This window comes from Panthera tigris, chromosome D1 (assembly GCF_018350195.1).
Source record: "Panthera tigris isolate Pti1 chromosome D1, P.tigris_Pti1_mat1.1, whole genome shotgun sequence".
Lineage (NCBI taxonomy): Eukaryota > Metazoa > Chordata > Mammalia > Carnivora > Felidae > Panthera > Panthera tigris.
This window is the reverse complement of record NC_056669.1, coordinates 6302783-6316472: the sequence shown is the minus strand read 5'-3', so window position 1 is coordinate 6316472 and position 13690 is coordinate 6302783. Positions and strand designations below refer to the sequence as shown.

The 13690-nt window shown below is 39.4% G+C and overlaps 1 protein-coding gene across 8 annotated transcripts in view; it reads left to right on the top strand.

Moving 5' to 3' along the window:
- The window catches only part of ALKBH8 (alkB homolog 8, tRNA methyltransferase), a 63569-nt gene that overhangs the window by 3258 nt on the left and 46621 nt on the right, over positions 1–13690 (top strand). For 3 of the 8 annotated variants that reach the window (XM_007077675.3, XM_042957819.1, XM_042957818.1), the window contains exons 2-8: positions 1335–1507; positions 3308–3443; positions 6023–6260; positions 9091–9222; positions 9871–9966; positions 11279–11383; positions 12751–12821. In XM_007077675.3, coding sequence (XP_007077737.2) covers positions 3315–3443; positions 6023–6260; positions 9091–9222; positions 9871–9966; positions 11279–11383; positions 12751–12821 — 771 coding nt within the window. In that variant the 5' untranslated portion in view covers positions 1335–1507; positions 3308–3314. Of the gene's footprint in view, positions 1–758; positions 1508–3307; positions 3444–6022; positions 6261–9090; positions 9223–9870; positions 9967–11278; positions 11384–12750; positions 12822–13690 lie in introns of those variants that run through there. The other 5 variants (XM_042957822.1, XM_042957817.1, XM_042957820.1 and 2 more) reach the window with 3 other exon arrangements.

Below are 13690 nucleotides of genomic sequence, written 5' to 3'. Positions count from 1 at the left end.
ATCTTGGGATAGAATGGCAATGAGATAGTTCTTTGAGGGCCCTCAGCTTTCCTTTGTCTTCTTAAACCATTCTGATCTGGCTCTTCTGGAAGTCACCAAATAATTATTAATAGGCGTATTTAATCCTTTTAAGAAATTTGTGACATAGTGTCAGAGATTAACACAGCCAGACACTAGTTAAAGTGGTGAAAACAGATTTTAATTAGTAACTACTGACAGTAGGAGAAAGAGCTCAGCTCCGTTCCAGTTTGTGAGAAATGATTCGGATGTTTTAAAGGGGGACTAGGAAGGGAGAGCAGAGCAGGGACTCCGTAGGGCCAGAGAAGAATTACAAAGGATTGGTCCGTGCAAATGCAGTACCAGCCAGCCGTGTTTGCTGCTAGCAGTTATCAAAGTTAGGATTCTGTCCTACTGTGGACACTGGGACAGAGGCCCCATCCTTCCCGATGACTACATTCCAAAGGAACGGCTCTTAGGTCCTTGAAAGCAACACTTCTGAGCAGCAAGAGATACATATTCCAACTGTAGTTCCCTTTCTTTTTTTTTTTTTTTTCAACGTTTTTTATTTAATTTTGGGACAGAGAGAGACAGAGCATGAACGGGGGAGGGGCAGAGAGAGAGGGAGACACAGAATCGGAAATAGGCTCCAGGCTCCGAGCCATCAGCCCAGAGCCTGACGCGGGGCTCGAACTCACGGACCGTGAGATCATGACCTGGCTGAAGTCGGACGCTCAACCGACTGCGCCACCCAGGCGCCCCTGTAGTTCCCTTTCAATAAATACTTTAAGAAGGGGAGGCCAGGGGTCTGTTGACAGGTGTTGCTGGAACAAATGGCACACTTTCCTGGCAGCATTTTTAGTTTTCTCAGGCAGGCTTTTAATGGGGGTGCTGGGGACATCCTGGCTGGGGACATCCTGGCTTTATGCTGCTGGAAGCCATAGAAGAGTGTGGTCAGATTTTTTAGTGCAGGGTTTAGGTGGAGTTGCGTGCCAGGAACAGGCACCGTTATCCCCATTTTACAGGTGGGGAGCCTAAGCACAGAAATGAATAACTCACCCAGGATCATACTGCTAATAAGTGGTAGAGCGGAGATTTGAGTGGACAACCGGGACCCCTGAACACTGTGTTCTACTGCCCCTTAGCAGTGACAGAGGCTCCGGGGAGGCCATGTAATCCTGGTCCTCAAAGAGCACATGGTCCAGTGGAAGGGACCAGATGCCGGAAACAGATCATTGTAATTCGTGCAGTTTTAAAAATACCCGTTCAGCTGCCCTCTGCCTGTCTGTCGAGGACACCAAAAGCTTTCTCTCTCACCTGGTTTCTTCTCCTTTTAGCCACTTCACACGGTCACCCGCCAGCCAGGCACCGCAACTCCGTACCTCGCCACGACCTCACACACGTTCTGTCCTAAATCCTACCCACTACTGTCTCGTCCTGACCTGCTTCTGACGTTTGGAGTCAGTCCGGTGTCCGAGTGCCATCACCAGCCTGAGACTCTGCCGTGTTAGTGAGTGATCTGTGTTTCCTCTTTCCCTCACGTCTGGGGAGGCACCAGGCCCTCCTGATCGTACTAGAACTTTCCCCGTGTCCTCCCCTGTCCCTGTTTCCTTTCTTCTTTCTTCCCTCCTTTCCTTTCTTCTTCTTCTTCTTTCCTTTCTTCTTCCTCCACCCCGATCCTCCTGTCGCTTTCCACTTGGTGGGCTGGATTATCGAAGGTCCTCTTGCCTCCCCCTCCCCTATTGCGCTGTGCAGCCCGCCTGTTGTCGCAGCCTTCCCTCTCTCACGCGCACTTCGTGTGCCAGGTAAGCTCCTTCCCGGCTGTTGTTTCAGCTGACCCAGCATTTTCTCTCTAGACGTAAAGATGGCTAATTAGAGTTTGGGCTGTTTATGAGCTGTTTTGGAGTATGATTTTATTTAACTTCCTACATTTATGTTGTTTGCTAACTTTGGAGGCTTTCAAGTGGGTGACGAGTGGGATCAGCGGATCAGCCAGCATTCCCTGCTCTAAAATTTTGCCTACCTCTCACTGCCTTTGCCAGACGCATCCAATTCTGTGTTGAGCTTCTGTTGTCTCGCTCGATAACCTCCTTCCAAATGGCTCTGTGTCCTTCAGCGCTCAGCTCAAGTCGGCTTCTGATTTGAAGTTCCCCCAGATTTTTCCAGTTAACGTCAATCTTATTTGTCTTCTAATTCACGGCACATCTGAAGACTGTACGGCTAACAATTATAGAAAGATGTGTCATTCTTTCATTGCTTAGCGTCTGTGTGTTTTCCTCAGCTACGTGTAAGCTGCCTGTTATAGTTGTGGGCTGCACGCGCTGAGACCGCCCGTAGGCACGTGTGTATTTGCCCATCATCATCCGTTTATCCCTTCCACACATTTTCCTTGAGCACCTGCTCTCTTGGGGTTTACCTCCTGAGGGGGGAATTAAGCCAACAAAGGAATCATCACAACTTATGTTAAATTCTGTGACTGAAATAAGTAGGCTACTGTAATAAAGCATGATGTAGGGTCCTGATTTGGTTCGTGTGGAGGCCTTTTTGGGAAAGTGCTCGGTAACGACTTGCTGACTGGCATATTTTAGTAGAAGGCAAACACAGTTCTAGGGGTTCTTATGTCTGTATTTAAAAACTATAGAATTATATAACATGTACTGCTTAAAAATAAAATATACCTGAACCTCCATGTAACTTAAGAAAGACCTTGATGCTTTGTATGTGCCTTTTATATCACCTTCCTCTCCTCCCCTGCAGAAATAACTTTTCTCCTGCATTTTCTGTTTATTATTTCTTTGCTTTTCCTTGCATTTTGCTATGTATGTATTTCTAAACAATATATGGCTTACTTTTGGGTTTTGAAGGTATGTCAGTAGAATCGTACTATATATTCTGTGAATTTTTTTGTTTCGTTTGTTTCTTTTTTTTTTCTTCTCTCCTAACGTTATGTTTGTGAAATTTGTCTGTGGCACATTTTACCTAGGCCTTCATAAGTAAGGGGATATATACCTGTGGGTGATAGAGTGCATTTAATAGAGCTAAAGCATTGGAAAGTTTTGTAGAACCTCCAGAGATACTCTTAGATGGCCTTGCTTCTTTGTTACCTTCTTAAATATTTCTTTGTTGTCCAGGCATCTGTTTGTTTTCACTTCTCTTGGTTGGTGAAAAGTAAAGTAAACATTTTTAAAAATTGTCACATAGAAGTATCTATAAACTATAGAATATACGAATAGCATCATTAGAATTCCCTTTGGGATTCTTAAGGTTGACATTTTGTATCTTTTTTTTTTTTTTTTTTTTTTTTTTTTAGTACTGCCATGGACAGCAACCATCAAAGTAATTACAAACTGAATAAAACTGAGAAGAAGTTCTTAAGGAAACAGATTAAAGCCAGGCATACTTTGCTGAGACATGAAGGCATTGAGACAGTATCGTATGCCACCCAGGTGACCTAAAACTATTATTTGAATGTAAACATATTGCCATGTTATTGTTACAGTAATATTCATTAGTAATTTCTCAGAGAAGGTGGCTATGATTGTTCAGTCATGTGATAAATCTCTACCAAGTATGCATACGGTAGTACCTGCTAACCCTGGATTTGGGGACATACTTTGAATTTCCATTGATTGTGTTGGTTGAATTATGGGTGCATATTAATGATACACTGTATATATACACTGTATAACTGTTTATGGTTTACAGAATGTCATTACATTCATTATTATATTTAATTCCTTAAGAATTCTTACATGATAGTTGAGAAAACTAAGGTTCTGAGAGGTTGTGATGCATCTTTTGATATAGTGTGGCTGAACAGGAAACTAGAGCTAGGTCTTTTGTAACCTAATTCAGTCTTCTCCCCTTTATGCCTGACTTCATTTTTGTTATAAAGTATTCTGATCATATGCTATAAAACATTTTTAACTTATTAGACCTTATTTACAAAGGCTTTTCATTTCCCGATGACCATAATTCAATCATATCCATATCCATATATATATGGGACTATGAGACGTCTTGGACTGTGGGTTAAGAAGAATTTACTTTAACTCTTAGCTTCTCCTCTTACTTGGACACAGGCAGTGCCTCTGATCTCAGCTCTCTTCATTTGTAAAGACCTGTTCCTGCATCCTTTTTATTCTGTTGGATTGTTAGATGCTAAAGGGAACATGTATGTGATGGTACTTACTAGTCATTAAAATTCTATGTGAATATCACGTATCTTTTCTGGTTGTAAAGAGTAGGAAGGAAGCTCAGCCATCATGTAACTGAAAGCAGGAGAGAGACATGTCTTTGAGAAGATGAAGCCGGGATTAAAACTTGGGTTTCTTGACTCTCGGACCAGTTCTCCTCCCTTACGTCATGATCACGCTGTGTCCTGTGATGAGTTAAGGTTGACAAATGAGTGCTCTGTTGAGGGGGATTTAAATTAGCGAGGAAAAGGCCCATACTTAGATTTCATTAAGCACCATATCAATGACTTCAGAGAATTAAACTAAAATCCTGTAAAGAGGATAAAATACATAACATTACAAGTGGTTTGCCTGCACACACTTTACTGTTTGTGCCAAGAGCCACCGAGGCTGTGAGACGCTCAGAAGATGAAGCTGGCTTGCTCTCGTCTCATCGCCTCCCAAGTGCAACTTGCTTTCTTTTCCTTCCGGGGTCGTGAAGAGAAGTGGTAAGGAAAGAAATGGGTTAAGTTTCTTTCCTGCCTTCGAGGCTTGTTTCTAGTAGATCTGTTTTCTTAGGATTTCTAGAAGCTTTAATCCCACATTTACGGCTTCCAAAATGTGTTCTTATTTGGGCTTGCTTATTTTTTCTCCACAGTATTTTTTATTTTTATTTTTTTAATATTTATTTATTTTTGGGAGACAGAGAGACAGAGTGCAAGCAGGGGAGGGGCAGAGAGAGAGGGAGACACAGAATCTGAAGCAGGCTCCAGGCTCCGAGCTGTCAGCACAGGGCCCAACGCAGGGCTCGAACTCACGGACTGCGAGATCATGACTTGAGGCAAAGTTGGTTGCTTAACCAACTGAGCCACCCAGGTGCCCCAGAAGAATGTTTTTTAAGGGGTGCTGTGATTATAAGAGGTGCTGGGCCATAAGCATCAGAATAAAAACAGGAAGCTTCTCCCCCCTGCCCCCCACTCCCATCCCCCCAAACAAATCCCTGAAATAAAGTTTAACGCAGGACTGCAAATAACAGGCAGGAATCATGAAGCTTACTAAGGAAAAAGTTTTAATTGTAAAATGACTGAATTACTCAGACACAGAGGAAAATTTTCCTGTTTATGTTCAGTAGAAGCTGAGGTTGATTTTTCCTTGAGTCGGTACCTTTACTTCAGTGTTTAGTAAACATTGTAGCATGGTTATGTCAAAAGTGTGGATTCTGGAAAATGACAGAAGTATAGGTTGGGAACACAACTCCCCCTAATCACTATCTTAACCTAGTTTTTCATCTCTTCAATTTCTTCCTTTGTGAAGCGGGGTTAACATTAACCACCTTGTAGGCTTATTGTGAAGCTTATGTTAACGAGGATTAAGTGGGTAAAAGCATCCATGGTGTAAGGTCTGGCAAAAAGTATTATGTAACTTCTTATTCCTTCTCTACCTCCTTTCTCTTTCATTGTGTTAAACTTATAAACAGTAATAAATGTTACTTTAATTTGTATGGCCATTAAAAAAGGAATATTTTGCTGAAAGGGCTATTTAAAAATCATCTATTTACACATAGGTGTACTTTTTAATCCTCAGTGTTTAATAAACTGTTTTACATACTGTGTATGAAATTAGAAAACCAAATAACCGCCATAAGGAGACCTTTTTTTCCATCTTAATAACACCTTTGTAGAACTCTAATTTAAAAATAGTCTTATTTTTATTTGAAAATAAAATTTCAAATCTTATTTGAAAATAAATGGGTTGATACTAATTGCTCCTGTTTTTTGTTTTTGTTTTTGTTTGTGTGTGTGTGTGTGTGTGTGTGTGTGTGTGTGTGTGTGCGTGTGTGTGTTTCAAAGAGCCTGGTTGTGGCCAATGGTGGATTGGGTAATGGTGTGAGTAGGAACCAGCTGCTCCCAGTGTTAGAGACGTGTGGACCAGTAGATGCTCTCTTAATGCCTCCTAACAAGCCCTACTCATTCGTGAGCTACAAAACTGCAGAAGAATCCAAGAAAGCCTACGTCACCCTCAACGGAAAGGAAATAGTGGATGATTTAGGACAAAAGATCATTCTGTACTTCAATTTTGTGGAAAAAGGTATTAGCATATGGGCATTTTTTAAAACATAGTTGTTGCTTTTGGGTGAGTTTTCTTTTCATACCTAAGTGAGGAGGTGTGGTTTTTGTGAAACCAAACAGGACATCAGTTAAGTGCCCCCTCTTTCTTTTCAAACCCTCTTTACGCACCTAGTTTGTTCCAGGCATGGGGTAAGTAGCTGAAGGGACGTGAATTAGACATAGCCTCCCTTTAAGGAGCTGGGCCTACCAGCCCAACAGTGTGTGAATTATGTATGTCACGTAGTTTGGAATCCTGCTGTGTTTTTCAAAATTTAATGGTGAGGATTCAGATTACCAGTTTTGCAATCTACCCAGAAGCTTTCAGTTTATCACTTTAGAATTAATTGTGATCCAGATGACTGTGTGCCAGACTTCCATTTACGGAGGCTGCCCTTTAGCCGCCAGACCCCTAAAGCTTTATAGTGGCAGCGTCCAGTAGAACTTGCTGTGATGATGCAGATGTTCATTCGTTCATAGTGGCACTGTCCAACATGATTGTGGGATTGAGGAACTGATTTTTAAATTTAATTTTATGTAAGGTAACTAATTTAAATAAAAGCTTTATAGGCTGATTTACAAAACTGCTAGGGAGATTATTATGTCTCTTCACCCTTGTCCCATGGAAATGAGATGAACTTTTTGACTTAGACATCTGATCTCCTATTAAATTCACTTGCCACCTCTTTTTTTTTTTTTTTAAGTTTATTTATTTATTTTGAGAGAGGGAGAGAGTACAAGCAGGGGAGGGCCAGAGAGAGACGGAGAGAGAGAGACTCCCAAGCAGGCTTCACTCTGCAGCGAGGAGCCCGACGTGGGGCTCGATCTCACGAACCATGAGATCATGACCTGAGCTGAAACCAAGAATTGGACACTTACGTTATTGAGCCACCCACGTGCCCCTAACTTGTCACCTCTTCAGACAATGTCATGTTTTGTTCAGGTATCCTGGGGACTGGTAGGTGAGCATAATCTGACCAAATTTATGTGTTGGCAAAGTAAGACTCAAAAGAAACTTTTTAAAACTTTTTAAAGATATATTTTCGGTGTTATAATTTTCAGTATCTGTATGTGTTTAATTTAAAATCTGGCTTAAGCTTTGCAGATTAAAAAAAAACATATATCTAGTATGTGTTTATGATTGGCTTTTGAAAACTGAATGGTTTGGGAGTAAGTTTTAATTAGAAAATACTGTCTTTGGGTTTTCTCCTAGTCAGTATGTTGAACACCCTGTAAGAAATTGCCCAAAGTGAGTTCTAGAGTGTTCTTTATTTGAAATCCCGTGTTAGATACAGATGTACTTTCAAGACTGTTGTTATCATGTTTATAACCTTGGAAAAAATTCTTTTTAAAACATTTTTTTTTTTAAGTTTATTTATTTTGAGAGAGAGTATGAGCAGGAGAGGGGCAAAGGGGGAGAGGAGAGAGAGAATGCCAAGCAGGCTCCATGCTGTCAGCGGAGAGCCTGATGTGGGGCTTGAACTCGGGAACTGTGAGATCATTACCTGAACCCAAATGAAGAGTTGGGCACTTAACCGAATGAGCCACCCAGGTGCCCCCACCTTGGAGATAATTCTTGGTAGAAATGAATAGACAATAGAGTTGTGTCACAGATGTTCTGATAATCACCACCAGAGAGCCACTGAATAACAAATACAAGGGGTATTTTTAATCTTTTTGTAAATCTATTTTTAGAAAACTAAGTATGAATTTCTTATACTATAAATTGCCTATCTTTAAGGAATTTTCCCCAAGTGTTTCTTACATAATTTAAACAAATAATATAATGGCTGACATACGGTAAACACTTTGGTAAATATTTATCAGGTTATTCACTATTTGTATTTCTGAAATAGTAATAAAATCTAGTAGACATTTATATTATTATTGTTGTGAATTTTTATATTACATGATTCAAAGATGAAAACTCTTCAGCAGAAAAGCTTTAGAAATCACGTCTAACATGAACGATGAGATCCCTAATGGTAAATGTGAATTGCCCTGTTCCCTTTAATCATAAATTCTATCTTTTTTTTTTTCTTTCACAGTTGCATCTATCTTAAACTTCAAGGGCACAAGGACTTAAATTACTTTAATATATACCAAATAATTCCTTAATGCATCAATTCTACAATGATATTTTTATTTCTTTAGAATAAGTTTTTTGTTGTTTTACCTTTTTCTGTTACTTGACCATAGTTAGTATCAAGAACTTAAGGGCCAAAATGAGCATTTAAATTTGTGTTTTCAATATTTACAGACAGTCTAGCTTTTAAATAGAGGAGCATATTGTAGATATTATGAAAAACCTTGTTTCCTAGTGAGATTTAAAAAGCTCAATCGTGGGGTGCCGGGGTGGCTCAGTTGGTTAAGCATCTGACTTCGCTCATGATCTTGCAGTTTGTGAGTTAGAGCTCCGCGTGGGGCTCTGTGCTGACAGCTCAGAGCCTGGAACCTGCTTCGGTTTCTGTGTCTCCCTCCCTCTCTCTCTCTGTCCCTCCCCTGCTCATGCTCTGTCTCTCAAAAATAAATAAATGTTAAAAAAAAATTAAAAAAAAAACTCAATTGTGTTCAAATAATATTGAAGTAAATATTGTTTTATTTGCTGTTGGTAACTGTAGTGGATAAAATGTACCATGATTTTTATCTTGGTCTTTATTTTTATATTTTCCTGTGTCATGTGCCTCTAGTGTTCTTATTTATGAATATAAGGATTGGGAACTTTAGGATCTCATAAATGGCTATGGACAAAATTATTTATATTTAGAAACTGTAAGTTTTGTATGTGACTGTTTTAATTTGGTTTCCCACAGCACAATGGAAAGAGTTGGGGCTTCAGGCCTTAGCTCCAGGCCTCATGGTAGTAGAAGAAATTATTTCTTCTGAGGATGAGAAAATGCTTTTGGAAAGTATTAACTGGACAGAAGATACAGGCAATCAAAATGGTAAGTAAAACTTTTAAAATGTGTTATTTAAGTGTCTCTGCAAAATGCCACGTTACTGCTCCTTCTTTCCTACTCCTCCTTTGCTTTATTAAAACTCTAATATTTCCTCAAAATTATTGGAAGTAGCCTAGATCTAATATTAGGCAAGTCATACCAGTAATTCTTAGGAGCATCAATCATAAATGACATTTATATAACTATCAATTTTAAGCTCCAAACTAATTAATATTTATTAGCTAACTTTTGTAGAGCTAAGCCCTTTCACATGTGTTATCTTAGTTGATCCTCTCCCCTCTAAGGCACATTTCCTGTGAGGAATCACCAGTTCACAATGCAGGAAGAGCCTCCTGGAGAGTCTTGCAAATTAGTTACCCTGACTCTTTCCGGACCTTTAATGGTCTTGTGATTGGCAGTGTTTGTGTTTAACTCTTTAAAGTTGACTGGAGTGAAAAAAGGGATTGTCACAATTTTAGACTGAAAATGTAGCAGAGATGAGGTAGAGTGGTTAATTTTATTAACGACAAAAATTTAGCAGTTAGCAAAAATTACTATTACTAAGGGAATCTTTACTCACAATTTTGACTTCGAATATACAAAGAAATGCAATTCTTTTTCTCTCAAGTAGTTTATTTTCTTCTCTTCGTATAGTTCAAAAATCTTTAAAGCACAGAAGAGTAAAGCACTTTGGTTATGAATTCCACTATGAAAACAACAATGTGGATAGAGGCAAGCCATTACCTGGGGGTAAGTAATTGTGAATCGGTGGCAAATGCTGAGTCAGAAAAGAAAGATTTAATCTATTGGAAGGATGTCATAGTATGTTTCATTTGTCATTTCTAGGTAAAATGGTGAGATAACTGGTTAAATTTAAAACATTTAAATTACATACGTAGTGCAGTTTTGTTATCAGAACTGGATACATATAGCCAAGGCTGAAGTCCCTCTTGAACACCATCCTTATTCGCATACCTCGGAAGTAGTACTGTTAACCGGCTAGTACATTTTATTCCAGTCCTGTAACAAATGAGTTTACATCCCACCAGGGACACCTGTAAAGGTAGATAGTTGTTAGTATGTCATACTCACTATGTTGTGGTTATATGTGATATGTTCACATATTACGTGTATCCTTCTGCTTGTTCTTTTCCCTTCGTTAAATGTCTGGGAGATCTAATATAGCTTTTTAATTTTATTCAGTGTTTAGCGGTAGCTTATTCAGTTAGTTCCCTGTTGGTAGACATTTAGGTTGTTTCTAGTTGTTAGCTGTTATAAATAGTGCTGCTGTGAGTGTCTTTGTGCCCGCCTGTCATGCAGTAAGCCAGGAGAAGTAGAATAGTTGGATCGAGGTTGTGTTCATTTAAAAATGTTAGTAGATACTGAAAAATTGCCCCCTAAAGCAGCTGTGCCGACATATTCTTACCAAGCGTGTACCTCCTCTCCCACCCGCCACGCCAATATTTGATGCTGTAAAACTTTTAACTTTCTGTTATTTTTGACTCCAGTGAAAGTAAGTTGGTTCTACTTTGAAAGCTGTGTTTTGTTTTTGTTTTTTAAATATTTTATTTTTTAAAGTAATCTCTGTACCTAATGTGGGGCTTGAACTCACAACCCGGAGATCAAGAGTCTCATGGTCTTATCAGCTGAGCCAGCCAGGTGCCCTGAAAACTGTGTTTTTCTAAAGGGAAATGACTTGGAATAACTAAGTTAAATTTAAATTTAATTTAAAATAATTAAAATAATTTAAAAAGAGCGGTCAGGCTAATGTCTAGTATATAATAGTAACTTTTATAATCTTCTTGCTGTTTTACAAAATACCAAAATTGTCAGCACAAGTGTTCTTTTGGATAAATATTGATTAAAATCAATAAAATAACTTCAGAAGCTTCTCGAGAAGGTTTTGTTTTTATTTTGTTTTGCGTTACGGGTCTATTGCTGCATTGGGATCTGACTGTGAAATTAAAAGCTGTGTGATTTTTCTCACAGTGACTTTATTCTTGAGTAAAACATGCAAAGTAAATATTTTAATATGTTTCACCTTTATGATTACCGACATCAGGTCTTCCTGACATTTGTGATAGCATTTTGGAGAAATGGTTGAAAGAAGGTCACATTAAACACAAACCCGATCAGTTGACTGTAAACCAGTATGAACCTGGGCATGGTGAGTGCTTCTTCTTTTAATACTCCAACCACATAGTTCATAACGAAGTAGAGTACGTAACTCCCGAAAATCAAAGATACTATTTTTTATCTTAAACTATCTCTTCACAGTAATTTGCTTGTGTTTGTTACATGTAAGGCAAACGTTAATCCCTTGAGGAACTTACTTCTCAAAGTGTAGGTAAGCAGGCTGACATAGTTGCTGTGTGATTTTTTTTTTTTTTTTTTTTTTTTTGTGATTTCTTTTTTTGTTCACTCACTTCTCTACATTTCATTTAGAGAGAGGGGAGATTGTTTTAAAGACATAGGAGACAAGTGTGATAGAGAATCCAAATAATTTACAGATACCTGGTCTCTCTCTTCTTTCCCCTCAGAACGTGAAGACAATTCTAGGATGGAACGTCAGTGAAAAAATCTTAGGGTCCTGATTTTTTTGCATTTATTAGCATCTTCATTTGATGTTTGTAGTAACGAAATGGTCTTTTTTTTTTTTTTTTTTTTTTTTTTTTTGACGTTTATTTATTTTTGAGACAGAGAGAGACAGAGCATGAATGGGGGAGGGGCAGAGAGAGAGGGAGACACAGAATCGGAAGCAGGCTCCAGGCTCTGAGCCATCAGCCCAGAGCCCGACGCGGGGCTCGAACTCACAGACCGTGAGATCGTGACCTGAGCTGAAGTCGGACGCTTAACCGACTGCGCCACCCAGGCGCCCCTGTAGTAACGAAATGGTCTTAAGGATCTGACTAATGTCAGACATTGCGGGGTTTGGGTTTTTTTCCTGCTTTTATCACAATGTATTATAATTGCCTGTTTACCTATCAGTGTTTCTGTTGGTCTGTATGTTTCTTGAGGACAGGGGTACATCTTACTTGTTTTATGTACTCATACCATGTGGCAAAGTTCCTTTTTCTAGGAAATATTCAGTTAACATAGATGAGAAATGGGTAGAGGAAGCCGCATGTTAATTATTGATAGGTTTGGTCCTTACACCTGGCTGTCGCTTTTGCCCTGCGTGTACTTGGGGATCCAGTGTTCAAGGAGAATGTGACTTTGGTATTTATCTTTCACACCTTTCTCTCGGGCTGGGACCGGGTAAATGTCCTAGGTCAGCAGTGACTCTCACGTTTTGGTTTCAGAATTGAGTGCCAGTGGCACTTCATCATGAAGTTGAGATATTTTTAGTTGAGATTTAGTTTGATTTTGTTTAGTCACATTCACCCTAAATGTTTCCTTTTAACTAAAATTATCCTACACTCCCGATTATCACACAGTGTTCTCAACCATAGTAATGAGAGGCTGTATTTAGAGTCATCTTAAATCTGCTAAAAGGAAAAATGAACTGACATGTTATTTTATTTTCTGTCCCAGGAATTCCTGCTCATATTGACACACATTCTGCTTTTGAGGATGAGATTGTTTCTCTCAGTCTGGGGTCAGAGGTAAATGTTCACACATTTTTATTAGCTATCTACAACTCTATTACCTTATCGGATGCCAGGAAAACCCCGGTAATTTGATTTTTCACACATTTCACCTGAAGCCCTTGACTACAATCCAGACTGGCCTTACCCATGCAGCACTGCCATCTAGTGGCGGAAGGCGGTAGCTGCCGGCCACGCAGAAAGGAAACAAACCAGAAATGTGCGTGTCCAGAATTTTGATGCTTTTTCACATATATTAAGTGATTTGGTCTCTTCACGACACCTGAGCAGTACACGGTAATATCCTCATTTTTACAGATAAAGAATAAGTGGCTCATGTGTATTCATTGACTTGTTCGTATCGCTGTACTTTACTTGAACTGCTAAAGAAGATGTGAAAAGTGTGATTTCCAGTGATGGTTGCAAACTGCAGATAGGGTTTTAGTTAAAAATCAGAACTTTAAGTCCAGAAGAACCCTTAACATATGAGGTCATCTGATCTAACTAGAGGTTGCTTCAAAATCTAATCTTGTTGCTGAGGGCCGATACTATTGGCTAGGGGGTTTGTTTGTTTGTTTGTTTGTTTGTTTGTTTTTTTAAAGGATATTTATTTTGAGAGAGAGAGAGAGAGCGAGAATCCCAAGCAGGCTCCGGGCTGTCAGCACAAAGCCTGATGCGGGGCTGGAACTCATGAACTGTGAGATCATGACCTGGGCCAAAACCAAGAGTCAGACACTTAACTGAGCCACCCAGGTGCCCCAAGTGCTTTGGCTTGTTAACCCATGCTGAGCTCGTGTGATCATGTTGATTCTGGGACAAGCAAGCTGGTGTCATTTGATGAGACGGAACCACTGTATCAGCTACATGTGTGGATTTTTTATTAAATG